This window comes from Zingiber officinale, chromosome 6A (assembly GCF_018446385.1).
Source record: "Zingiber officinale cultivar Zhangliang chromosome 6A, Zo_v1.1, whole genome shotgun sequence".
NCBI lineage: Eukaryota > Viridiplantae > Streptophyta > Magnoliopsida > Zingiberales > Zingiberaceae > Zingiber > Zingiber officinale.
The window spans coordinates 100,695,228-100,723,166 of NC_055997.1; the positions used below are offsets into that span (position 1 = coordinate 100,695,228).

General features: G+C 38.7%; 2 protein-coding genes across 4 annotated transcripts; one reads left to right on the forward strand and one right to left on the reverse strand.

The window, feature by feature from the left end:
* Positions 1-3,615: 3,615 nt before the first annotated feature.
* LOC121997174 (NAC domain-containing protein 21/22-like) lies at positions 3,616-5,177 on the forward strand. Its single transcript, XM_042551443.1, has 3 exons — positions 3,616-3,870; positions 4,085-4,353; positions 4,517-5,177. Exons 1-3 carry the CDS (start codon positions 3,696-3,698, stop codon positions 4,925-4,927), a joined length of 855 nt encoding a protein of 284 aa, XP_042407377.1. The 5' UTR covers positions 3,616-3,695; the 3' UTR covers positions 4,928-5,177.
* Positions 5,178-5,537: 360 nt separating this feature from the next.
* LOC121997173 (calcium homeostasis endoplasmic reticulum protein-like) lies at positions 5,538-27,831 on the reverse strand. Of its 3 annotated transcripts, XM_042551439.1 has the most exons (5): positions 27,527-27,831; positions 26,706-26,765; positions 8,017-9,117; positions 6,608-6,882; positions 5,538-6,491 (listed from the first exon to the last, which is right to left on the reverse strand). In XM_042551439.1, the coding sequence occupies exons 3-5, from the start codon at positions 9,048-9,050 to the stop codon at positions 5,761-5,763; spliced, it is 2,040 nt and encodes a 679-aa protein (XP_042407373.1). In that variant the 5' UTR covers positions 9,051-9,117; positions 26,706-26,765; positions 27,527-27,831; the 3' UTR covers positions 5,538-5,760. The 3 variants fall into 3 exon arrangements, with proteins under 3 accessions (XP_042407373.1, XP_042407374.1, XP_042407376.1); XM_042551440.1 differs by lacking the exons at positions 26,706-26,765; positions 27,527-27,831 and adding an exon at positions 22,854-22,986; XM_042551442.1 differs by lacking the exons at positions 26,706-26,765; positions 27,527-27,831 and adding an exon at positions 11,729-11,931.
* Between the last annotated feature and the right edge of the window lie 108 nt (positions 27,832-27,939).

Below are 27,939 nucleotides of genomic sequence, written 5' to 3' on the forward strand. Positions count from 1 at the left end.
TCATCTCATGATCTTCCTATCATATTAGCAAAATTCTATGTTGTTGCATAAACGCTCATTAAATGAAATAACAATACATATAATGAAACTAAATCTACTAAATAAAAGATAATGCAAGTAAAATAAATCTAATTTATAGAACGTAAGCAGGGGCCTGCGGTCAGCCGCGAGCAGGGGCCTGCGGTCAGCCGCGAGCAGGGGCCTGCGGCCAACCGCGATCATGGAGGCTGCAACCAGCCGCGATCATGGAGGCTGCGGCCAGCCACGAGCAGGGATCTGCGGACAGCCACGAGCAGGGGCCTACGGCCAGCCGCGAGCAGGGGTCTGCGACCAGCCGTGAGCAGGGGACTACGGCCAGCCGCGAGCACGGGCCTGCGGCACCTGCCTGCCACGAGCAGGGGCCTGCGGCGCCCGGCCTGCCGTGAGTAGAGGCCTGCAGCAGCCAGTTGTCGCAAGCAGGGGCATGCGACACCGGCCTACAGCGAACAGGGCCCTGCGGTGCCGGCCTGCAGCGCCGGCCTGCCAGCAAGCAGGCGCCAGCGGCGGCCGGTTGCCGCGAGCAAATGCCTGTGGAGCAGCCACCGACGGAGCACACGCCTGGGGAGCAGGCGCTAGCGTAACAGGCGACATGCACGTCAAACAGAAGAGAAGAGGGAGGAGAGGAGCATACCAGAGTCGTCTGTTGTTGATCGCCGAGAACGAGAGAGGACACGAGGCTAGACGCCGAGATCGCTGGTTGCCGATCGCCGAGGATGCGGAGAGAGAGGAGATCGAGTTCGCGCGGAGAGGAAAGTCGCACCGTGCTCTAATTTTTACTCTATTATATCGACGGAATTCAATTCCATCGGGAATTACCGACGGAATCACAAATTCGTCGGTAATTTCCGACGGAATTGTGATTCCGTCGGTACTTACCGACTGAATGTTACAATCTGTCGGTAAACCCTAACCCTAATCGGAGCTCCCGAATACCGGTATATACCGACGGAAAACATTCCGTCGGTAAACATCAATACCCGAACCCGTTAAAAGATTTACCGACTGAATATAATATTCAGTCGGTAAATACCGACTGAAATATATAGTTCAGTCGGTGTTTACCGACTGAATTAAATTTAATACCCGAACCCATTAAAAGATTTACCGACTGAATATAATATTCAGTCGGTAAATACCGACTGAAATATATAGTTCAGTCGGTATTTACCGACTGAATTAAATTTAGTCGGTAACTACCGACTGAAGTAATTCAGTCGGTAATATTTTGACTGAATATATATTTCAGTCGGTATTTACAGTCGGGAATGTCGTCATTATTTGCAGGTTTTTTGTTAGTGAGCTTCCACCCTCTTCTAGTTTTCACAAGTCCTAACAACTTAGACTAAATAGGATTAAATAATATAAGCTTAGATAGATAATCAACTTATCAATAATAATTTTCAACTAAACATGCCCAATCCCTCACGGGAAAATAATTTTTTTTTTCTACAAATAAATTTGATATTTTTTTTGTATGAATTGAATATTTAAGCACAATTATATATGGAACAGAAACTAATCATATTTGTTGGAAAAATAAATAATTTATTTGTTGAGTTTTTATCATTGGAAAATTTCAAATTAATTAGTTTCTCCTCAAAATGACCGAGAACAATATCTCCTCTCCTTGGAAAGAGAGGAAGCCACATTCCTAGAAATCTATCCAAATTAAGGACGTGAATTGCAAAAGTAATAAGTAGGGCAGATGAAAGAGACAAGTTTATTTGTTTGCATTCTTGAATATAATTTAATGGATCATCATCAAATTTATAAAATTATTCATGTTTTCTTATTTGAAATAAAAAATAATAATTGTAATTTCTTTTGTAACTAGAGATTATTCAAAATTTATATATGAGGTAATCGAATTGATGAATCTTCAGTTTTACTAATTTGAAGTGATAATTTTTGTTTAACTATATGTATGAACGATCAATAGTATTATAGAATAAATATTCATAAATTATTTTCTTTTTTACTTATCAATCGGGTGTTAAAAAGAGAGTTTGATGGGTATGTTAAAAGTGACGATGTCTCCTTTCAATAACTTTGAAAATAAAAGGTATTCCTTATCATCAAATTTATTGTTTCAGTTATTTGTTTTCATCCATTTATATTAATATTATAAATATTCTCATTGGTAACATTTAACAGAATAAATTAAAATACAATAGACCTAATACACTAAAATTAATGTTATATTATCATAACAATTGACAAGAAAATAATAAGATCACTGCACATGTTTACTAAATCTATTGTTCTGTTTTTCAAAATTTTGCATCCCATTATTTTTTTGGATTTAAGTACATAAATAGAAAAATCCACATCAAACAATCTATTTTATTCTTTTGAGATGATCTACTTGACCAACTTTTTTTTTTTTTTTTTGGTCATTTTACATAATTCATACTTTTTAAAACTCTCATCATTGAGCGTATTGATCAAGACATCCATTTACAGGTCCGATTAAAATAATAATAAAATTTTGAAAATTTGAGTCATTATATGGGTCTCTTGATCGATCTTGTCTACCTTTTTCACTGGTTCATATTTGAACTTCAAACTAAATAATATTTCAACATTAACTTTTCCCGCATCAATTGCTAATGATCTTAGTTAATATAATTATTATTATTCCTATCCATATATCGTTATCATTTTGTTGTCTTTTAAAATTACAACAAAAACATGCACATCACTAAAATGACAAAAGGATAAGTAAATTCAATGAAATACAATTAGAAATGTCACAATATTGGCACTGTATTAGGAGGCATCTTATTAGAGGATATGACATTATGTATATGATTTTTCTTAATTAGAATAATATTAACTGCTTTATCATGCCTAGCTTGGCTGCTTATTAGGGATGGCCCCCAAAGGGGCCATTCAAGACAAATTCCTTGTCGTCCGATCATGATCAAAGGATGAATGATTGGCCACGTGGCCATCACCACATGAAGCCCATGTGACAGCTAGAAAGAGATGTGAGGTGAGGCCATAACTCTGAAGTCCATTTCAATGAAAAGAGAAGGGTAAGAAAGGATCATATATATCTATAGGTCAAGTTGCCAAGATTCCATGATGCCAATTGAAGGATATGTATATCTTGTTATGAAAAAAAAAGAAAATTTATACTAATCAGATTTATTATTATTTTTTAATATTTGTCTCGATTTGTCGTATGTGTGTATTTATCTATTTAGAGGAAAATAATAATGAAGGTTAGAGTAATAGTTAAAATCGAATACAACTTTGCCTAGGTCAAGATTGCATGAATTTGACTTTCCAATTTTATTTACCACGTGGTCTTATCAATAAAATGGAAAAGATCTGTGATGCGATAAAAATGTTGCTAGATCTTCACTGCATAAATTTGCAAAGTCAACTCCAGGAACATGCATGCTTCGCTGTTGACCTGGCATGGTTAGTCAATGGTATGTCTACGCTTAACTTCGGAAAAAAAAATGTAAATATAAAATTTGACTAAAACAAGACTGTTCAAAGAAGAAGAAGAAGAAAAATAATCAAATAAAGGGCTTTTCATTAAAAAGATGAGCAATTGGCTCTTTCTTTTTGCCTATATTTAGCCCTCCATCTCATGCCATCTGAACAACAACAGAGATAACGATAACAAGAAAAAGCCATCGGAGATGAACTTGGGTTTGTTGAGCATGGCGGAGGCAAGGTTGCCACCGGGCTTTCGGTTTCACCCCCGCGACGAGGAGCTCGTTTGCGACTACCTTGAGAAGAAGGTGATGAACACAGCAAATCACAGTATGATGATCGACCTCAACCTCAACAAATTCGAACCATGGGATCTTCCAGGTGCGATATAAAGTAAATTGTGCTTTCTCGATCGGTTCTACTTAATATTCTTTTTCTTGAACTTCTTTTTGTTCCTTGTTTATCAGATTCAGAAATATTCCTCCTGACAAACTCTTGCTTCGTATATAATTTTTCTAGGAGAGTTTCGCTCGATTTGAACTATCAGTAGTTTGCATATGAACTGAATTAAAGATATTGATGTGTGCGATGACAGAGATGGCTTGTGTGGGAGGCAAAGAGTGGTACTTCTTCACCTGCCGGGACCGAAAATATGCGACGGGGAAACGCACGAACCGCGCAACCGAAATTGGATATTGGAAGGCGACGGGGAAGGACCAGCGAGTGAGCCGGCGAGGGGAGCTGGTGGGAATGAGGAAGACCTTGGTTTTCTACCGAGGAAGAGCTCCAATGGGGAAGAAGACCAACTGGGTCATGCATGAGTTCAGACTGGAATCGAGAGAGTCTCCGCGAGTCCATTGCACGGTAGAATTTTCTAAATTACAGAGTCCTTTTAATTTGCCATCGACTTAAGTAAATCACCAGTGGCGTCGTTACTAGTCATTGATCTCGTGTAATAAGAATGTTGTATGAGCTAGCTAGATCATTAAGGAGACACTGACCTGCGTGCGTTGTGCCATTGGAGCAGGAAGATTGGGTCCTGTGCAGAGTATTCTGCAAGAGCAGGGGAATCATCACCTCCGACTCGAAGCCAAGCATGGACTCCGTCGCTACAAACTCTTCGGCACCCCTCCCTCCCTCTTACATGGACACTATCAAGTTTGACAGCGAAGAAGAAGACTGGCAAATAGCCTGCTTCTCTGGTCTCCCTTCCAGTTCGGCGTGCCTGCAAGACACGAGATTACTCCAAATGGATGCGGAAGGCAGTAACGTGGGTGCGTGTCGTCGCATGCCAGACTCGATTTGTAGTGATGAAGAGATGATGAAGGAGGCCGTGTTGGTCGGTCATATCCCCAAGCTGGAGGGGAAAACAGAGCAGGATCACTTGGAGAGGTTCTTACAGCAAGATGGTTGGTCTCATATGCTCAGTTCCTTCTAGGAACATTGTAAAAGGATCAAAGTAGAAGAACGAAAAATAGTTAGTAGGGATGAAAAAATGTTCTCTTTATTTTGAGAGGACATGCATGTATAAAGATGACAAACGGAAGGAGGAGGAGGAGGAGGTTGTAGAGGTTGTATGGTTAAAGTGAGCTTTCGCATAGATGTGAATAGTAGATGTGTATGCAAATGAAGAGAAGGAATTAAAAATTCTTCTGTAATTAAAATCATCAGCCTAGTTTTAATCTCAATCGATAAACTATTCACAAAATGAAGTGCATTTGTACCTTTCCCATAAATTTCAACTCACATCGTCTACTTTCTGTCATTTCTGCACCTGCGGCGCTAGCCTGGAAATTCATCTATTTGGAATCGAGTGAAAGCGACAAAGAGAAAATGATGAAAAACGCCCCCGTTCGAGTTAGCTATGACTTACTCTATCATCGACGAATAATACATCGGGTACGGTGTGAAACAGATTTAAGGTTTCTCTAAACCGCACAGCCGACATATCATATTTATATAGAAAGTTATATGGAGATCCGCTTCGTATCATAGAGCACAAGTGCATTGCTTGACGGTTGTCAAAGTGAGAAAAAAGCATTGTAAGATTATGTGAAGATATGGATCTCATCGATTATAATTAATTAGACAATTACAATCACAGTTTGATTAAGAACTATATGATGACCGAGAATAAAGGTACACAAAGGCAATTAACAACTTCCCACAATGATCTATCGGAAATGAAGTCGAGCAAACGTCCCAAACACTACATGTTTCCCAACATTTTGGATTTAGACACAGGTCGAGTACACTGTTTAGTTTGCAAAATTACCTAGCACCAGTTCTAGAACTCATAGAAGAATGATAGTTGGTGCTTCTCTGCTTGCGGTAAGATGTGTAGACGTCATCATACTGGCTCACCTCGTTTGGATTTGCCGTTGCACCGAGACCTAACCTCCCTGAGCTACTCTCTGTCTTGCGGTCTACACTGCCATCAGGGTAGGAACCAGTTTCAGGGTCCATCTGCAAGTTAGGAGGTGGAGGAATGCATGCCCCACCCTTCCGAACAGGAGAATCTCTCTCATAGTCATGGAATTCATCTTTCAAATCAGATTGCGCCATTGGGCCTTCTGATGGGTTGACCTCTCCAATCTCCTTGAAGAACTTGGACACACGGTCGAGAATCTCAGAAGGAGTCACGGTGGGCGGGGGAACCACAGTTGGTATATCCAGTGGACTCAAAGGAGAGTAGGGCACACCGCTGCCAATCTGCATCTTTCTCACCATGCCAGGGATGAGCCCAGGTGGGAACAGCGGATAAGGTGGAGGACTTTGATCTGTTATGCCAATAGGTGGTTGGATTGGTACAGCTGCAGGGAGAGAACTCTGGGCTGCTGCTGGGAAAATGGCACCAGGTACTTGGTTCATGACAAATGGCTGACCGGCAGCAGGTGCAAAAGGTGGGGTTGACATAGCAGGCAGATGTTTACTGGCATCTTGTTGACCAACCGAGCTCAAGTTAGGGTTTTGCTTATCGGGCCATTGTTGAGGTGTTAAGCCTGCAAAACAATGATCAAAAACCCCCCCAAAAAACAACAATTCTTACCATGAGTGTTGAAGGATCTGATACGATTAATGAAATTACATATATATATAGCAAATATAAGAGAGTCACCTATGAAACTCGATGGATCTGATACACTCATCATTTCCTTTTGTGCAGATGACCGGAAAGACAATCCACCAGTCATTTCTATCTCAAGGCCTTTGATGATTTCTTGGTCAAATACTTCTTTAGAAGCCCAAAACTGTAATATCTTCTCAAGACGAGATTGATTAGCGTCTTTGTTATGAGGGTTATTGTAAATCCTTGCAAGCATGGATCCCAGCACAGGTCTAAATGCAAGCGCTTCATTATCAAGCTCTTGAGGATTGATCCGGCGTTGCAAGCTACAAAAAAATAAGGTTGAGACAGGATTATAGACTAAACTTTGGAGGCAAAGATCTATATGATTTCCCAAGCATAAAAAAGGAATAATAATAAATCAATGGTGAGAATGGAGGAATTGCCAGGGGGAGGATAGGAGAAAGTAAAGAAAAACTTGTCTGATTACAGAAATAGCAAAGACAGGAATGAAAAAATAAAAGAAAAATTGCAACATATGTCTCCAAATATTATCTTGTTTATGACCTGTAGTTCTATCTTAACTCCGCCAAGTCAATAGATCAACTTACTAACGATGTATGTGTGATCGTTTGGGTCTCAGATTCTATAATCTAGTACAAGTAACTCCTAATACCAACAGAAAAAAAAGGTTTGCAAGCATATTAACTTAATGTGCCATTTCAAATAAAACACTAAGGTTCAGAGATTGTAGTCTAAGATTAAAAGATGAGCTATATGAGCAAAAGAAGGATCTAAGAATACCTTGTTTTCAGAAACAAATTACAAATAAAAGAAAGATACACATCTATCAAGATGGTTTGTAAAGTCTAGTAGATTTTAATGTCTAAAATAGAGAGCCAAGTATTCAGATTGTGGATATCAATGCTTGAAACTACAGTAGTAGAAATCACAGCCTTACATTAAACCATTTTAGTGCTAATACCAACCTGTATGACCATCATTTTTAAATTGTACACACTATTTCTGGTATTCAATATTTAACAAGATATTTCTTTCTCCAATGCCTTAAAATTAAGATTCTTTTTTACCATTCTTTTGTTCATAAGCCAAGATTGCTCGTGCATGTGAGAAGTAACTAAATGCTACTTGTGCACATAACTTCAATCAGAGACAACATTATTTGCCAAAAGTATTTGGGCGTCTTATAATCCTATTGAACCTAAGCAAATCTTTTGCTTGATATGCAATAAATAAATAAATAAAGGTCAACTGATGGTAGAAACAGGCAATATCCACACATAAAACCAAACTGTTAAGTTACAGAATGAGCCAGCCAAAGCAAATATAAACTGAAATAATCACACATACCACTGAACTATTGAGGAATCAGCAAATAAGAGTATTCACAATGAAAGCAAGTATACAACACAATCATACATGCAAAGCACCTTCAATACCTGTCGAAGAGGATGTCATTGGCTAGAAAAATAATATGCATCTGCCTCTCAGCATCTTCTAGAGAAAAAATTCTATCTCTAAGAGCTTCAGCCAAAGCAGGTGCAAAAGGTGATCTTTGCATGAACCACATTTTGGCTCCCTTAATAGACTCCTTGGTGCCAGTTAGATTAGTAAGTACACCATTAAGCTCGGCTCCAACATCAGAAGGAAGTGGCCCAGATAGGCCCTTGAATTTTGTTGATGGTTCATAATCAGATCGGGGCTGTCCCATGTAGGGCTGGGAATGATGAGGCTGTTGATGCTGATCATAGTAAGGTGGATAAGTAGGTTGGTGTAACTGAGATGCACCCAATGGAGAACCTGTAGAACCAGCTCCAGTGCCTAAAGGAGGAAGATTTAGAGCAGATGGATTTATCATGGGATTATAGGATGGGGGCATCACTGACATAGACGGAGGGAAAGGATGGTTGAAGGGTGCACCAGAGGCTCGTGTTGACAGCCATAACTTGTATCTATAATAACTATGGCCCTCACCACCAAAAAGAAAGCTGTACTCAGGATTGTCATGTTGCTTCTCACGGATCATAGCTTCAAACTCAGGGCCATTCTTGGCAGAATACTCGACTAATTTATCAATCCGCTTCTGGAGCTCTGGATCTGAAGGAGGAGGAGCAGGCGGAAGAGCTGAATCATATGGGTGTGCATAAGGAGGCGGAGCCATTAAATGAGAGGTTGGATTGTGAGGACCAAATGCAGCTGATGATGGCTGTTGTTGTTGGAGACCAAGATGAGGATGAGGATAGAGCTGCTGTGGCGGTGGAAAAGGACGAGGGTAAGGAGGGAATTGTTGGAGAGATGGATGAGGTAAGAACTGTGACCCATGTACTTGGTGAGGGAATTGTTGACTCTGTGGATGGAAACCAAACTGTTGCTGAGGTGGCATGCCTGCATGCTGCTGCTGCTGCTGCTGCTGCTGCTGCTGTTGCTGAGCAAATGCCATGGCTGCTGCATAGTCATGAGCTTGTCGATCCATCAATATAGACGATAAAAGAAGTCAAAAATTGACACCCTCAAGTGTGAATACAATTTCTTCCTTCTCCCTAACATATAGAAAAGCACCACTGTAATGAGTAAAAAAGAGGGCAATGAAATAAGCTATATTCTGAGAGTACTAAAAGTGTAATTAATAACATTATTCTTCAGGGAGACAATTGATTATAATTTGATAGATAGCCTAAGAAAGGCATTTCCAAAGATAACCCCAATATTTCACATCGGAATCAGGTGTTAATTTAAACATGGTGGCAATCAGCTGAAGGTGAAGAGTAGGGTGCATGTTAAATAGCCTCACGAGAGGAGGGAAGCTATGCAACTTAACAAGTGGAAACAGATGGCTAAATGTCTTTTTAACAAAAAAAACTAGAAAATTAATTACCAAGGTCGTAGAAATCCAAGATGGAACTGCTTTATGATAAAAGCGTCCCACTGTAAGAACACAAAAAACTAATGATTAATGTGTTGAGTCTATGCCCAGTGTATATCAGTCCATCAAACTCAACCCAAACATGAAAAAAAATGTTTAAGACAAATATATCACATAAATAATATAGCTCTATAACTATTCTGAACAATAATATGCATAGCCAATACATAAAACTGGAAAAATGAAATGCCTGAGTTGACTTGAAATTTTATGAATAAATAAATGAAAAAATAACAACAGGAAAAAAATCAGTAATAAAAGCAAAAGGAGAAATTTAAATAAAAATTCCAAAAATGCAATGCAACAAAGCTTCTGAACCAAACCAAATGGATTAGAGCAGAAAATTTTCCATTCCATCTCTATAGCTAGATAAATATTGAACTTGTCCTATTAACTAAAACAAAATCCTATTAAACCTCACTCTTGATCTCTCATAAAGCTCAAGGCATATTTTAAACACATTTATATGAACTCATCTCATATCTTATTTGGTGATCATCTGTGAGCTCACTTACAAATCTAGTCAACTACATGAATTGATTGACTAAGTACTTCCAAATTAAGCTACATCACTTAAGTCGACTTCTAAAAACATGCATATTATCATCAAAGAAAGTCATAGCACACTGTATTCGAGAATCTCAGATAAACCTAGTTCCCTAATATATGTAACGTTAAACCAATGCAAACACTCAAAAATCATGGCACAGACATAACAAAGATTTAAACTTGAAGAAAAAATGAACAGGAGAGATGTGAGCCCAAGTGAGTTGCCATGACCATTAGGATGGTATGGCACCCATGATGGTCGCATAACAACCTCTTGCGCTAAGCCGGAACCAATTATGCAACAAAAACACTAGTTACAAGAGAAACACATAAGAAATACATCAATAAGTACCAAATTGAAAGCAAAAGAAAAATATAGCAAAATCTAAAAACCTTGAAAAAAGTGTATGAATTGTCCAAATCCTCTTTTTGTAGCCCTTGAGCAACAAATAAAGGGAGTCAACAAGGAAAATGAGTCAAGCAACATAATGATCGAGCATACATGTAATGTGCAAATAGAAAAATCCAGTAAGACACACAAGGTTATTAACCACAAATTATGCCTGTATCGACAGTAATGCAGTCTCACATCCACCTACTGTAAACTAGAACTGCGATCAATGGACATGGTTGGATCGTCCATGAGGATATACCTGGCATTGATAAAGAATGGTGCATGTGATGTGTACACTCTACCATGTGCACAATTACCAAAGATGACCTGAGTATACTACATCTAACATGCCACTCGCCAACATGGGCAATATGCAGATGAGATAAAACTGCTGTAACTGCTCACCATACCCTAGTCTAAGGTAATACTTTATCAGCATGCATCACAATACCCACATATAAATCAAATTTATTATATCTGAGTTCAGTATGTAACTATACCAAATGTAAAAATGACCTACATGTAGCACGTAAGTATATCACAAATGAATACTAGATATTAGAAAAACTAACATGGTGCATATGTCCAATAAAAACAACTAGAGTCCTGAAGGACAATGTGAGTGATACAAGAAGAAGAGTCAAAGATAGCATCAGGATTCCCAGTACAAATCCATACATCAATCTCTAACTCCACACAAGTTAGCCCCCATCAAGAAATAACACTCTGACTCCTGATGAACACACACTAAACTGATAGCCCACATCGCCACTTCAACACCAAACAATCATCCTATATTAACGCCGCACTAATTATCAAACAAAGTAAACTCTCGATGCAACATCATCCCCTAACCTACCTCTTGCATTACCTATCCATAACTCGAAATCCCACAACAACCACGAGAGAACCACAACACCGGATTAAATGTATCCACTCCACAAGTATGGTTTGGAACAACTGAAAATTACCAGTTATAAAATAGAATAGGTTATCACAACTCTCCTAGAGTGCTCCCATACACAACCTGCAAAATGAACATTCCCTATCCCTTTGATTACTTCTTCCATGATTCGACCCAATTCTAGGAAAAGATAAGAGAAACCTTCTTACGCGCAGCAATCTGTAGAATCTAACAAGAATGAGCCGCTAAAGATGGAATAGAACACCTCCTTGCTGCTCCACGACGTAGTCACGCATTCGGGGGATTCTGGAAAACAAAAGGAGAGCTTTTACAAGGAAAACGCACGAAGAGAATCAATACCACAGTAGGGTACGAACGCACGCCTAATGCAGATTTGGAGTGCAGGAAGACGCCAGGAGGCCTGCTCGATGCTACTGCAACTGGGACTCAAACTTACTGCAGTGGACGAGGGAACTAAGGGTTGCGGCTGTTGACTTTACGGAGGAGGGCAGCAGGAACTCGCGGCGAAAGGCGAGAGGAAGGCGCAAAGGCAGGCGGCGACAGGCGACAGGCGACAGGCGACGGCGAGAGGGAGTCGCAAGAGATCAGGAATGGAAAGACACGAAAGCAGGCAGCATCAAACCCTAAATTGATTTTGAGTCTGAACCGGATCAAACTGATTTGGTTCGGGTTAAATTCAGCTCCGATTCAATCGAAATAAGTCTAATTCAAATTCGATCCGAGTCCAAATGCAACATCTATTAACAGTATATTGGACCAAAACTTAAGTGCCTTCACGGCCTGAACAATTTGTGTTGTGCACTGCAGTCAGTCGTTGAAGGTCATTGTTCCTCACCTGCTTGATAAGGCCTCCAATTCTGTCCATATCTCATTCAATTTGGCCGGTCCAATGTTGCCTGGAAGAACATCTGGTACCCACTTGAGAGCATCTTAGATTAGTCTGGATAGAAACTGCCATCCGCATCCGTGAACGTTCCTGCCCTTTTACGTACAATTTTTACAGTGCCAAGTCAACACAAATCAACATTTTACTCCCTCTCCTTCACTTGCCTATATAAACACCGAAAGTAGTAGAAGACAAGACACCGATAACCAATTGCCCAACGCGCTTCTAATTTTGATGCTCAGGGTTCCAAAAACTTCCTCTACTTTTTTTTTACATTCCTCGTTGTGTTTTTAATTGATCACATATAAGTATTTCTCACTTAATTACCCTCTCGGCAGCTGAAAGCTGATCTAACATGCGAGCGATGTTGACATTTTCACACCTAGCCCTTTGGGCCGCCGCCTTTGTCTCTTTCTCCTTTTCCGGCGAGGAAAACCTGTCGACGGCCGCGGATGAAGCCTCCGGAATTTACCTCGACCTCTTCACGCTCTACCTTATCGCCTTGGCGCTTTTGTTCTTCCAACTCCAGTCGACCGTCCCACGCATAAGGTACGTACATATTTTTAATGACCATGAAAACAATATTTTATCGTTACAATTTAATAATTTATTAAACAATTTAACGACCATGCTTTTATTACTGGAGTGGAGTAAGTGATCAAAATTTCAGAATTAAAAGTATTAATGACAGTAATAATTATTTATTTATCTTCATTTCTTTATAGTGCGTTCGGTAAATTATTGGCGCCCTTCGTTCTCGTGTTCGGCGCCGCCTGCGACGCATTGCTCACTGGAGACGCCCCCGCTGGCACCACCATCTGTGCCAGTTGCTCGTGCACCTTCACGTTGTTTCTCACCGAGCTAGCCTTCTTGTTCACACGGTTTTTCGCCAGGGTCCCCTCCGCGGCGGTGCCGATAGGTTTCCTCCTCGTCAGACTCGGAGTCACCGTATTCTTCTACCGCGCCTACCCGATCCAATGGAATGACGGCGCCGACTTCATCGGCTGCTTAGATTTACAACAGTTCGAGATCCGCACCGCCGACGTAGTAATCATGTGGGCACACGTCTGATATATTTCCGTAGACCATGTCATTATAAAGACTTTAGTATCCTAAAGATAAAATAATATCTTCTTTATTTCCCAATATTATCAGTTCTACATTTCCTGTAAATATTAATGAAATATTTTCACGATTCAAAATGATATTTTTATTTTGAATAATCAATATCTTGAATAATAATTACTTGCACGATCAACCTACCTCATATCAAACCAGCCCTATGTGCAGTTAGAATCTCACAAATCTCTTTATACATACCTGACCGATCAGACCCTACATACTTGGACAGATAAAGTTTACTCTTGAACAAGAGAGATGACATGTCTGGTCACTCAAAAGTCGATCGAATTTAAGAACGATCATCCTTACTAGCCGACCAGAATGGCTGACTCATCCTACATTCGACCAGCCATAGACTTGGTCGAAAGGAGGGTCAAAGTCCTTACTCTATATAAGCCTCTCTACATACGTCCGGTCACCTCGATCATTGGTCAGCCCTATGGGTATCTATTCAATAATAGAACCGGACGGGTTTATAGGACTTCATACTCATCTCTTCTATGTCAAAGGGTAAGATAACTTTATAAATTCGGTCAGAAAGTCAAGTGCACTTTATTATACGTCCGGTCAGACAAGGGTTCGACCGGACCTAAGGCACTTTAGTTCAAAATACCGACCGAACTACTCAAAACACAGTTTCATTTCTCCAGAAGCCCATTATATGCTCATCTGTATAAAAGCCAACCGGACCTAAGACGCTTATCTTCATATTGCTGCCTGGATGGATCTATAACACACACATGTCATCAAATGGATTTTCAGCACGCACATGTTTGATACTATTTCTCAAACAGATTCCCAACATGTCCACGACATTATATTATTTCTTGAGCAGATTTCTAAATAGCCTTTAATACATAACAAAATGGCTTAATGCAAAAACAAGCAAGAAGACGGTCAGCCTTATAAGCCGGCCAGGATATACTCAGCCAACAGCATGAGCAAAGAATCCCAACAGCCTATCAGAATAACAACTATGTGTCAGAGAATATTCTCTTGGAACCTTCTTCGGGGGTCATCGTGTCTTCTATCAGCAGACTATTTATAACAGCATATTCCTTCAACAATCTCAGCTATAAACAACAAAAGATGTATACATGTGGGTAAGGGAAAGATTCCTTAGATAATTATTGTACATTACCTAGGTTGTATATATTTCATTTACCTAACAAACTTTGACACACTTCACCACCTCATGATTGTGGAATTTATTTGAGGTGGTATATAAAGGGAGAGTCCTTTCCATGGCAAAGGTATGTTCTGTGAACATATGCAACTTACTCTCGCGTGCATTGTCTACTGTTCTTCATTCACCCGTCTGGACTGTTGGAGCAATCTGGGTACCATAAGTTTTGATGTTTGGGCAAAGGTTTAAGTTAGGTTTATTGTCGTATTTGATATGTGCTTATGAGTGTGCAAGATGCAGGTACAATAAAGAAAAGTCCAAGTGTTAACTTGGCAAATGGAAAAGTCCAAGGGTGAGTCTTGACGATGTAAGTCCAAGCATGTAGTCTTGGCAACATAAGTCCAAGTGTGATTTGGCAAAGGTTGAAGTCTCAGAGGTGCGGCCTCTTGGCCATGGAAGACCTGACAACAATGACAAGGTCGAAGGAAGTTCTTGAAGGTAAGGCGTGAAAGATGGGGAAGCATTTGAGGGACGCAAGGATGATGGAGGAGGCTAGAAGGCAAGGTCAAGATTGTGCAGGTAAGGAAGAGTGCATGAGATATTATACTGAGGGTAAAATCTTAAGTTTAGGGTTTTACTGTAGCAATTACTGTAGCAGTCAACTGGTATTTTCATCAGTAGACTGGTAGCGAACAGAATGCCTCTGTTCGCTCAACCCATGTGGAGCAGTCGACTGGTATTTTCATCAATCAACTGATATCGAGTTGTTGGCCTATAACGGTTGAATTCCACTTAGGACTAGTTAACTTGTATTTTTACTAGTCGACTGGTGGCGGGAAACACAACTAGGTGTTTCCTCCTGAGCTCTATTTAAGAGAGTTTGGGTGCTTGGCCAAGGTTGACAAAATAGGTTTGGTTAAAGTCTATTAGAAGTATCCTAAGTGCTCCAAGCTCTTCTTGTGATCTAAGAGTTTTGGATCAACTTTGTGGTGAGGTTTCTCCACCAAGAAGGAGGTTTGAGCTAGCCGAGGTTTTTCGAGGAATCATCCACCTATGGATCGGGATCATCCATCTTATGGGCAGCCATGGAGTAGGAGCTTTATCTTCGAACCACGTAAATGAGCGTGTCTTTGTGGTTTGCTTGTCTTCATTTTTCTTGTTTTAATTTAGCTTTCTACTTGTTAGTTTATTTTATATTTCATTGTGCACTAACATTATAAGAAGCGAACGATTTGGGTGAGACGTTATTCATCCCCTCTAGCGGACGTCAAGATCCTAACACGGACTTGTGTTGATTTGAGCGTCGAAGGGCCTTGGCCAGGAACTCGACGTTTTGTTGACTTGTCTCTGTATGCGCAGGATTGAAAGGAAGCTTTTCAGTGGAGTAAGAAGTCTTCTACCAGTCAACCATTAAGTCACCGTGCCTAATGCATCATCTCTGCAGTTTTCAGACAAGATCAATCAGAATCTAGAGGTAAGGTAAGTATTGAGAGTTTGTTAATCGTAAATTTAATATATTTTATCAGATCTATATCTTGCTGGTTAAAATATCTTTGTCCAATTGCTGAGGTTTTATTATATAGAGGACCATTAATTTTTCCAATATTGTTTAAATATGGTCTTGCATAATTTAGAAGTTCTAGAAATGATTGAAGGGTTTTTATATTTTCCATCTTATTAAGAAATTCTAGTATCTTTGTGGATCTATAAATTAGAGAGAAATTTTTTCTTGTCCAATTTTTGTGCCAAGAAAATCTATGTGGTTGGTAACTAGTTTCATTTTCTTTCTAGAAACTATTAACTCATGTTTCTCAAATAAGTTAAAAAATCATATATAGATGTGCATAATATTTTTCCTTAGTTTTGGAGAATACTAAGACATCATCTATATAGGCACAAGTAAAATTAAAGAAGATATTCCTCTGAATATATCATCTATCTTTCTTTAAAAGATTTGAGGAACCACATGTAGTTCAAATAACATCACAACATCACTAAAAGCATCCGCATCAATTATCCTAAACTAAACTTTTATCTTAAAATTTATATTTTGCATAAAAAAAAACATCCCTACTCATTCCCTAAATATACATTTTATGAATAGTAATTTTCTAAATTTAGGGAATGAATTTCATTTCCTAAACACTAAAATGATATTCCTCTCTCCTCCATCTAGTAATAAAAAATTTCTCTCTCCTCCATCTAATAATAAAAAAAGGAAAGAGAAAAAAATAATAAAAATAAATAAATAAATGGCAAATTGTAGGGAAGTTGATGTAAGTGTAGTGAAAAGTGGATATCTAAATTTAATAAAATAATTCTTTTACCTTAAATTTTAAATTTTAGATGAGGATTCTGACTGAATGCTCTAACCATTTGAAATGTCCTTCTGGATAAGAGAATGCAGTCCAGTTTATAGACTCTAGATGCATTTTAACATGTCAAAACTCAGATTTCATATTAAATTTAGAATATATTTTGGAGTTCTGGATTTTATGCAAAAGTTAATCTTTATTTAATATTTTATACTCATCTTCATGATACTTATCATTAAGATATTTATAATTAAATATTATTCTAAATTGTACTCTCTTTTGTTCAGCTCATTTATTTACAATGAAAATAGAACTTCTATGTCTAAATTTAGATTGTTATATAGCGCCAAAAGTTAATAATCGATTAATATGCATTTTACATTCTTCTTTTTGCCAATTGGTATAGTGTAAATTTTGGTCCTTAATAGTGAGGTCTAGATTAATAATGTTTCATTTATAATAGATCTGATCTCTTGCTCAATATTTAGTAGAATTTTCTTTTATAATTTCTAATTTTTCTAATCTAGAAATTAATGAGTCTAAATCTTGTTGAGTTTTGATTAGTGTTAACAGTCTTGGTTTAACAAGTCATCAAGGTTTAATTTTCTAGTGGCAAAGTCTCAAGGCTTTGATGGGCAGGTATTTCTAGTTTTTCTATAGTTCTGGAATTGCTATTGAACAAAAACCTTTATATGGGTTCTTGTTATTAGTATTTCATTGACATACTTCATTTGTAAGAGTGATGTTAGGAGTAACAGAAGTAAAAAAAAGGTAGAGGGAGCATCAGGAGAGGAGCATTTATGCATAGGCGAAGAATATATTGTCAAAGACAATAGGAGAATAGGAGAGACAATATTGTTTGATAGAAAAGGTGCATAATCTATAGTAAGTAATAAAACTTCGTCAGGAGTAAAAAAAAGGTTTAGTCAATTAAATGAATATTTAGGCATAATAAAGGCTTAACTCATGATTTAGGAAGAGAAAGAGGAGAGTTAAATGTGTCATAATTATTATAAAAGTGTAAGTGAATATTTGCGACAAATTTTGTACAAGAAAATTTTTGGTCATCAAATTGTGTACTGACCAAAGGTTGGATAGCTATTTTTATAAGCATCAGAAGTAAAATAGTATTGTGCAAAGAAGAGGGCAACACCTCTCAACCTCTAAAGCGGAAGAAGAGGAAGAGAGAAAGAGATCGTGCGGAGCAACAAGACAAAGACGTACAAAAGGAGAGCAAACACGAGGAAGGAGAAGAAGAAAAAGAAGAATAGTTACCGTGGTTCGGTGGTGTGCCTATTCCACAAAAAATGCCGAAGTTTTATTAAAATTCTCTCTACACAAGAGAATCACATTACATGATTCTTGTGATTATTGTTGTATAATAGGTTTACAATGATCCCTATAAATAATGCATAAACTCTAAATCCGGTAAAATCATAACAGAATTTTATTATGAAAAATCACAACAGAATTATGTTATGAAAATCATAACAGAATTTTGTTGTATTAAATCGTAACAGAATTTTATTACAAAAAATCTTAACAGATTTTTCTTCCATAGCATCCATCGTATTGGTATTCATCCAAATATTGGTCACCCATCAACAAACAGAAAATATGATGGCTTCATTGATAGTTGAATTGGTAGCTCCACTGTCAAGAAAGTGTGAATCGTAAATTCATGACCATGTATATTGACCAAGCACCGAACTCGTATATCAATAGTTTATCTAGTATTGCAAATACTGATATTTTTTATAAAAAAATCATATCAATGTAAGAGGTAGGATGGATATTTGCCTATGTTGTCAGGTATAGGTGTAGAGGTTTTGTTGGTGTAAGGAGCACCAGACGATTGAACTTGAGTTTTGATTATGTCAAATGGTCCAAAGTTAAGTTGTGTTATGATCTAACAAGTTTGATTGAGCTCGTAGGAAAGTCCTAAGTTGTCTTAGGCAAAAGTCCTAGCTACGGTTAGGCAGGTGGAAAATCCTAGGGGATGGTAACCCTAGGTCCTAGGGGGTGGTAACCCTAGGTGAAAAAAAATCCTAGTTGCGGTTAGGCAGGTGGAAAATCCTAGGGGGTGGTAACCCTAAGTCCTAGGGGGTGGTAACTCTAGGTGAAGAAAAGTCCTAGCTGCGGTTAGGCAGGTAGAAAACCCTAGGGGGGCGGTATCCCTAGGTCCTAGGGGGTGGTATTCCTAGGTCCTAGGGGGTGGTAATCCTAGGCAGAAAGTCTTGACGGGTTGAGGGCTTCTGGCAAAAACCCTAGAGTCGGGGACTCTAGGTGGAAAGTCCTGATGGTCACGGACCAAGTGAAAAGACTGGACGAGTCGTGGAGCGAACATCCAGCGGAAATTCCTGGAGTTTCAGGCGCTGAGCAAAAGTCCAGTCAGTCTAGAGGACCGACTGGTAATAGGTAACTTCTCCTGCATGGAATAGGTGAGAACGCATTCCCTAAAGAGGGAACAGTAAGCGTCGGTTCGACCTAGAGTTTTGACGAAACTCAAAGTCAGAACCAGACAGTCAGAGGCTGTTATAATTTCATATTATATGTATATTATTTTTACCTGGACTAACTTTGTTTTATAGAAAAACAAGGGCTAGAGAAAGTTGGTTCGGGCGCCTGGAAGGAGTCCGGGCGCCCCGAGCTGGTCCGGGCACCCGGAGTCGGTCCAGGTGCCCGGAACCCAAAGGTTATTGCCAAGCTGATGTGGCACACGTGGAGTGGCCAAGCCACATGTTCCAGGCGCCAAGAGGGCTTCTGGGTGCCCAGAACAACCCATATAAGGAGCCTCGACCAGAAGCTTAAAAACAACACAACGAACGACTTTTACTTCTTCGAGCTGCTCAGAAAACGCTTCTACGATGCCCGAAAGCTCCGACAACTGTACCACCGAAGATTTTCTGTTGTTAGTATTCTTTAAATTGCTAATTATTTGTAATACTCAATTTGTAATCTTTCGATTGATTAGTGATTGTCCATCGAAAGTACTCTTACGTGCGGGTCTTGGAGTAGAAATCGACACAGGCTCCGAACCAAGTAACCAAAAGTGTTAACGATTGGTTTTTCATTTACTTCTATTTCTGCTGCATATTTACAAAACGAAAGTGAAAGTCACGAACGCTATTCACCCCCCTCCCCTCTCTAGCGCTTTCGATCCTACAGGTTTGCCTAAGGCTTGTAAGCTTAAATTCTAATAGATTAAGTCTAGTTTCAAGTACTAAAACTCTAGTTTCAAGTATTGAAACTCATGTTTCAAGTAGTATATATCATGTACTGCCTTGAACTATATGAATTGTAGGAATTGTGACTTCAAAGATTTATTCTAAGTATAGATTGCAACATTACTTCTTACAAAGTTTTCAAGTTCCTCTTTTAAGTATAGAGGGGTAAAAACCACATATAAAACAAGGAATAATATCCATTCCTTCTCTCAGTAACTAGTCAGGAGAGCATTCTCTTTGATCAGATCATAAGTATAAGTTGGATTGGTATGCACCTAAGAGGGGGGAGGGTGACTCATATGGTTTTAGAAAACTTATCTTTTTCTTTTGAAATCAAAAGTACACAATGGAATTAAACATAGAAATAAAAAGCAAACATACAAGTACGTGACCTCGGTCGGTTTTACTTGGTGACTCCTACTCTAAGACTCAAGTTCCATAGACCTATTGATGGGTAATCCACTAAAGTCCTCTTCTAGAATCATCGAAAGAGGGGATCGAGTACAATAAAAAGAATAGGGAAAGTGTAACAAGCTACACTTTCCTTTATAAAAAACTTAAGTATAAAATGAAACTTCATTACCCAACACTTGTAGTTTTAATGAATCGAGCTCAGTGTTGGATAACTTCTCAGTGGCAGTCAGGCATAGTAGTGTTGTAGCAGAGCAGCAACACGAAGTCGAAGCCGTCGGAATGTCGATTGAATGCGTAGAAGCTTGTAGAAGAGTTGTGTATGAGCTGCATTGAAGCCTTGGTCAAGTAGTCCATTTAAAGGGGATGGAAGGCACCTTCAACACCACTGAAGGTGTCTTCAATACCAACTCTTATCCCCCCAAAACTGGCTCTTATCATTGCTAAGGTCTTTTGTGTTATTCGACTGAAGGCGCTTTCCAAGCTCTCAAAGGCGCATTCCATAGCCTTGCTCAAGGCTCCTTCCTTTACATGGAAGGCACCTCGGGTACTGTTCACCCAAGATATTTTGTGCTCCTTTCCTCCTATAAAATGTGTTAATCTAACAAAACATAGTATACCCTATAAGACAAAGTTATCACAATAAAACTAAGCAGTTTAATAATTAAATTCTATCTCTTCGAAACCAGAATCTAGCAGTCTCAATTTAGATTTTTGAAATGAACCTAAATTGGATATGCGCCTAAAGTCCTCAAATAGGACTCATCCTCACTAGAACACTCTCCTCCAATGACTTACCTTAATATGCAGAATCACTTGACTACTTATGATTTACCAAGTCTTCCCATCAGTTGTCAGGTTCATAGACCTAACTGGACTTCGACCAGCCGTTAGGTCCCGCGGACCCACCTAAACTTTCCGTCAGATATCAGGTCACTCCTTAACCTATCTAGACTTCTACATCAGCTATCAAGTCCTCCAGACCTAGTTGGATTTTAGCTTGGTGTAAGACAGTTAAATCATGCATACTTGGTAGAAAGGATTAGATCACAACACATCTAACTTTAATCTACTTATCATTCATCAAAACTTAAGTTTGATCATTGGTGTCAACTACACCAACAGTATAAATTGGTAATACATCATGTTTAAATCCTCAAGTAATGGTTCTTCTAAGTTTGTTTGGTCATTTTGACAAAAAGGATGAGTTGCACCATATTTGTCAGTTATCCCATAAGGATGCTAAAGAAATGAGTTGACTAATATATAGTCGGAACATGAAGGTATTTCATACATTTCATCAACTAATATTATAGAATAAATAGAAGACATCAAACACATCTAATTGTACTTCTATTAAATCAAGATTTGTGCAACCTACTAATTTAACTTCTTTGTTATACAAATTCTTTCTATTTGGCCAGACATACGATAAGTGTCCAAGTTCATTACATGCAAAGTATGTTATGGAATTGGCATAAATTTTCTTTATTTGAATTTCCTAACATGTTTTTCTTTGTTAAGATAAGGCTTTTTAGCCTTGCTCTTCTTGAGTAGTATACCTCCTAATATGTCTATGTATTTTCTTTAAATTTGGTCAAAATATATTGTATCCTTATTCCTATGTTATTAGAGTGTCGGCATATGCTGTGACATCCATGACTTATATATTTTTTTCCTAAGTCTCTGGGTAGTTTACTAAATAATTTCTCTCCTAAAGCAGGATTATAGTAATCACCTGACACTATAGTTAGAGCTAAGAAGTAATTACAAAAGGATTTAATATAATTCCAACTAAATAGTTGTAGTTATTCCAAGTCCCTCATGATTTATTTTTGTCGTATGTCTAACCCTATGTTTGCATCTCTGGCTATTAAAAGTTTAAATATTATTGCCCTGTAAGACAATTCTAGTGACTTCTTTTGGGAAGTTTAATTTAAAATCTTCCCAAGCAGCTCTGGTTACATCGCTGAAGTAATTTTCACATACTCGGATCATAGTATCTCTAATTTCTATATCAAGTTCATGTTTAGCTTGGCAATTTCATTTTACAGAGACTGTGTATTGTTCTAAGTATCATACAACTGAGGACCACATTTAGTTCTATTTAGAAGTATTGTATCTTTGTCAAAGAAAGTAACTTTTGGTGGCCTTTGTTTTCCAATACTTCTAACTAGAGGATTATTGTTGGTGTATAGGTCAATTTTGTTGGGTAGCTCGATACGGATATAAGCTAAAATACGTTTTGTAAATATGTACAACGGAAATAAAAACATAATAATTCCTAATTATCAGATGACACACACACCACAAGCATGCAAAGATACAACAAGACAGACATGATCATAAAATAAAAATTTTACGATAATAAACTATACCTGCAGGTTCGTTAACAAACCTTATAGAGAGTGTTTGCTAGCCTCACCAGGCTAGTCTCCATCGGAATCAACTGGAGTGGAATTGGAATCAACCGGACGACATTAGGAAGTCTCACCTCTATTCATATATATGCCGAGTTTTCTTCAAAATGGCTTCCAAAGTCTGAGTCGAGTCTCCGCTTCAGTAGCCAAAGGGTGGAGATAAATCGATTCGAGAGAGAGGAATCACGGCTCGATTTGTGTCCAGCGGCCGAAGCAACCTGATGGCATAAATCAAGATGAATGACATCAACTATTTACGGCTGTTCAGAAGCTAAAACCTCGCCGCTGGCAAGGGACAGTAGGTCTGGCAATCGTTGAGGTTCTGGTAGCAACTGTTGTTGGCCGAAACAAGTCTTCCAACCATGGAACAGGGCTAGACGGAGCAGGTCCAGCCAGAACCGATGTAGGGCGGTGGCGGCAACTTCTCAAGCTACGACAACAATGGCACGCAGGCAGCTAGGCGGTGGCAGCAGCGAGCAAGGAGATCTATTCTCCTTGCTATCCATCGTTGCTGGCAAAGGCGGTGGGCAGCACACAGATCAAGCAGCGATGGTGAATCCCTTTTTTGGAGTCGGTGACAGAGAAGGGAGAAAAACCCTTTTTTTCCCGTGTTCGCAATGGAGGGAAAAGGAGACCTTTGTTTGTTAGTTTTTTTTTCCTCTCTCTCTTAACGAAAAAAGAAGAGAAAATTAAAAAAAAAAAAAAAAGAGAGAGAATAATTTGGGGAAAAGAATTTAATTCCAAAATTAAATTTAGTTTCTTTTCCATTCATATCTTATATAAATTTTTTATCGGAATCGAATAAAACTCGTATCCACTAACTTATAATTTATATCATTAGCCTTAAGTTTAGTTCAAGATCAAACCATCTTAATTTAAAAATTAAACTGTTTGGTTCAATAAACAAACCTTTTTTAATTAAAACCAAACTAATTTGGTTTATAATTAAACAAAAAATGTCCAACTATCTTCAAAAGATATGGTTCATCTGTGTTTTTTCCGACAAAATATCTTCTATATTTACTCTTCATCTGGTTCAACCAAACTTAATCTCTCTCGATCTAAGAATTAAATTCTTAAACTCATTTTAAATCCTTCATATACGCTTATTGTGTGTGACCTAATAGGTTCTCAGTTTTTGTTGGTCGTCCATAATTAATTATTAATTATGAAACGATCATCAATGATACCTATTAGTACATCAGATTCCTAATTAACCAAAATTAATGATTGATTTTAGAACCACTTTTGAATATTTCAGCAGTTATAGTGAGTCGTGTCTCATTTCTTTTACTCATCTTATACCTACTTAGTTCAGGACATGATCTATGTGTCAGTCCCCACTAGACTAACTATGTCATACCTAATGCAAGTAATACTTTCTCGTCTTGTGGATTCAAGTCACTCCAATATGTGTCCAAGAGTATTATACTCTTGACATGTATTGCTTTGACCAAAGACTTTGAGTAACAATCCTAATGAGTGGTCATAGGATATATATCTCCTCATAAAGAATGGTGAATCCATTGTTGGCTATTCAAACACCTTCAAACATTTTGACTTATACCCAATCATCCTGCGGTCACACCTCTAAAGAAATGTTTCCTTAGGATGTCAAAGTATAAGTCTTATTACCAAGGTGACTAGAATATCTCAAGTCAAAGAAAATTTTCACTTAAGCTACACTAAGATTTTCATTGACATATCCATATATATAGAGAATCATATAAAGTCTTACATAGATCATTCCAATGAACTAGTTATTATAACTAGCATCCACATTTGTCTGATTTGTTCATTAAGTTGAAGTGATACACCTCAGTACTTGGTTGTTTAATTTTTTTTTTGTATTAATCTTAGATATTTTGTTCCAATTTTTCTAAGTATGTTGATGGAGTCATCATCTTGTCTAAGCATGAGATTTAAATTATCTTCTAAACTTTCTTCATCTTGAGAATCTAATAGATATTTTTTTATTCGTATCCTTTGTAGAAAAAGGTGATTACACTCACCCCAGACACCCCTCATAGTCTGTCTCTAGATTATGTGAATGAAGATAAATCACGAGATTAGCTTATAGCCGACTGCCAAATGGCTACAAAGTGAAAGGGTTTTTTTTCCTTTCCCCAAGGGCATGTGCCCGCCGAGAATTGACCCATTCCCCCCATTATAGCAAAGCTGTCACCTTCTAGCCAAGTGGGCACCACCGTTGGGACTTTTTATTCCTATCCTTATACATTATAAAAGTTTTTGGTTTAAGTGTTGTTTTAGAATTGTCGAGACTAATAGTCCATTCTACTCCTATTAAAGGTTTTGAGTTAAAATCCCTTGATTTAAGAAAATATATACCTTTAGAGGAAAAGGCTTCAATCAAATTAATGATTATAATTTTAAAGTGATTGTGAATGTAATTCATTGTTTTTCCCCAAAACATAATATATTGTCACGCCCCGGGGGGGTCCCTGTCCGAAGAAATTTCGACAGCACCTCCCCTGTACGGCGGATAATATGAAACATTACTACATACAAAATATACATCAGCCACACTCGGCTGGAATATATGCACAAATAGAAACAACATAACACGCAGTTAAATATACTCTGCCTACCCGGCTGGACAAAATGAAATAACACATAACCACCATCTATAACCATCAGCCTAAACGGCTGGAACAAAATAGAAACACACACAGCGGAAGACAGAACGATAAATACTCAGTCTACACGGCTAGATGTAAACGCAGCGGGAATCACAAAAGAAAACAAATGTATGACCGACAAAGTCACTAACTAAATTACCTACAACCACCAGACTAGACTCTAAAAACACATCGACTTGTTCAAAACCAAAATACGCAAAACTAATATACATCCAAACAGTGACAAGACCCAAAAGAAACTATCCTCGAGTGTGACGTGGGACCGGCAGCCGAGACTCTCCAAGCATCCATGACTCATCTATCTGTTACCGGGCGAAAGAAAATCAATTTGCGAGGTGGTGAGTATTGGAACTCAGCGGGTAAGGAAAGAGATAGTGCATAAACATAACATATAACTAGAAAGTGAGCCAAGAGTATACAGTCTCATAAAAAAAATAGCAGATACTACAATAGAACCAAAATAAGCACTCATACCTAAACTCATATCCTAGGCTAGGTATAGTAGGACAGAACTGGTACTAATCTGCTACAGTACTACTCATAACTACAGAGACCACAAGCAAGGTATACACAAGCAATAACAGCGTATGTAAACAACAGCAGTAAATAAGCAATAACAGCATATATAAACAACAGCAGCCCAAGCAAATATAATAACAGCGTATGCACGGATGGCCACTCCCGCCCACTTCTCCGCACCATGACCCCTGTATGGTCGAGAGGCCGGGTCAGTGACAGACTGTACACGACTCCAGCTACCACTCACACGAATGGCCGAGGGGACAGTTGCATAGTAGCTAACTAGCTACAGTTGCATAGAGTGGCCGAGGGTGCGGCATGCATGCAATGACATGATGCGAACAATGCAACAGTAATCATATATATATATATATATAAGCAGAAATAGGTATGCTACATGATGCCAACATGCTCAATATCGTACATAAATAAGCAACAGTCAAAACATACAAACATGGTATCTAGTATCTGCTACTAATCATGGACAACAACAAGAGACTGTATCGATGTGGAAACGAATATCTCAAAGATAGAGTGGAAGTATCAAGCACAAGAAAAATTACGAGTGGAGTCAAGGTAGACAGTCCTTATCCAAAATAGTCATGCACTAAGGACAAAGTACTAAAAGAAAACAAAGCAAGAAGTACCCGCCTTAAATGTAGACCGAGCTAAACAATCTCCACGTCGAAGTGCTCGTCTCGAATTACAGTCCTGTAAATCACATAATGTACAGTTTAACTAATTGCCTAAACCACAACCAGCTAAACCCCAAAACAGTCCCCAGCTAAATGAGAAACCAAACAATAAAATTTCAGTCATACGAAGAGACAATATGGCATGGTTTTAGATCTAGATTCCTCAGCGTAACCAGAAAACAGCACATCCACGAAATTCAATCCACACAAATCCAGCCCGTAGCAAAATTGGAAAACTAAGGAAGCTACAACCAATTTCCAGAGTAGCTTATTCTACTGGGCGTATCTCCACACCTAGGAAGCATTAGTGGAAACACCAAGGAGAGAGACATCTTTGCTCCAAATTGCAACCGATCAGTGATTTCAATACCACAAGAAAATCAGAACTTCGCCGGTCAACACCCAATACTCTGATAATACAAGAACTCAATCAAACCCAGCCGAACAACAAAAAGAACAGACACCATTGCTTACAACCGAAACCATCACAAATCCAATTCAAAAACTTCATCACCGAATCAAGGACATCACCAAACACCTCAATCGAATCGAGAATATCACGGAAAAACCCAAACCGAATCTAGATCTTCATAAAAACTCAATACACATCTCATTCCACCAATTGACATCTCAGTTAAGAATTTAAACAAACAAGTGACGCCCTTAAAACTCGAAACATCAACATCACGGAAGAAATCAAAAGCTCAACAGATCAAGACTCCTCCAGCAACACCCGAACCCTTATGCTAGCTTACCAAAATAAACACTAATCCATACCTATAAGGGAGAGATCGTCGGCGTGGTGACTCGAGGGGAAAGAGGTCGCCGGCTGTGGTGTGCTCGTGCAAGGAGGAAAGGCCGACTCAGGTGCAAGAACTTGGCGGCTATGGCTCGACGCAGTAGAGAACCGATGACAGCTTGGGGAGAACAGGCTCGGCGAGGGAGAGGAGGTTAGGAGGCGGCGGTGGCTTGGCTGGAACCGAGAGAGAAGAAGGGAGAGGCGGCTCGGGTTGTCCGCGCGTGAGGGAGATGAAGAAGAGGGGGATCGGGTGTCGGCGTGAGTTTTAGGGCACGGAGGGAAATAAAAGAAAAGGAAATGGAATAAAATTTTTATACATTCTCTTGTAGCTTAAACAGGCTTTCTCGTAGTCCAATAATTGATCCCCTTAATTTATTTAAATCCTAGAAAA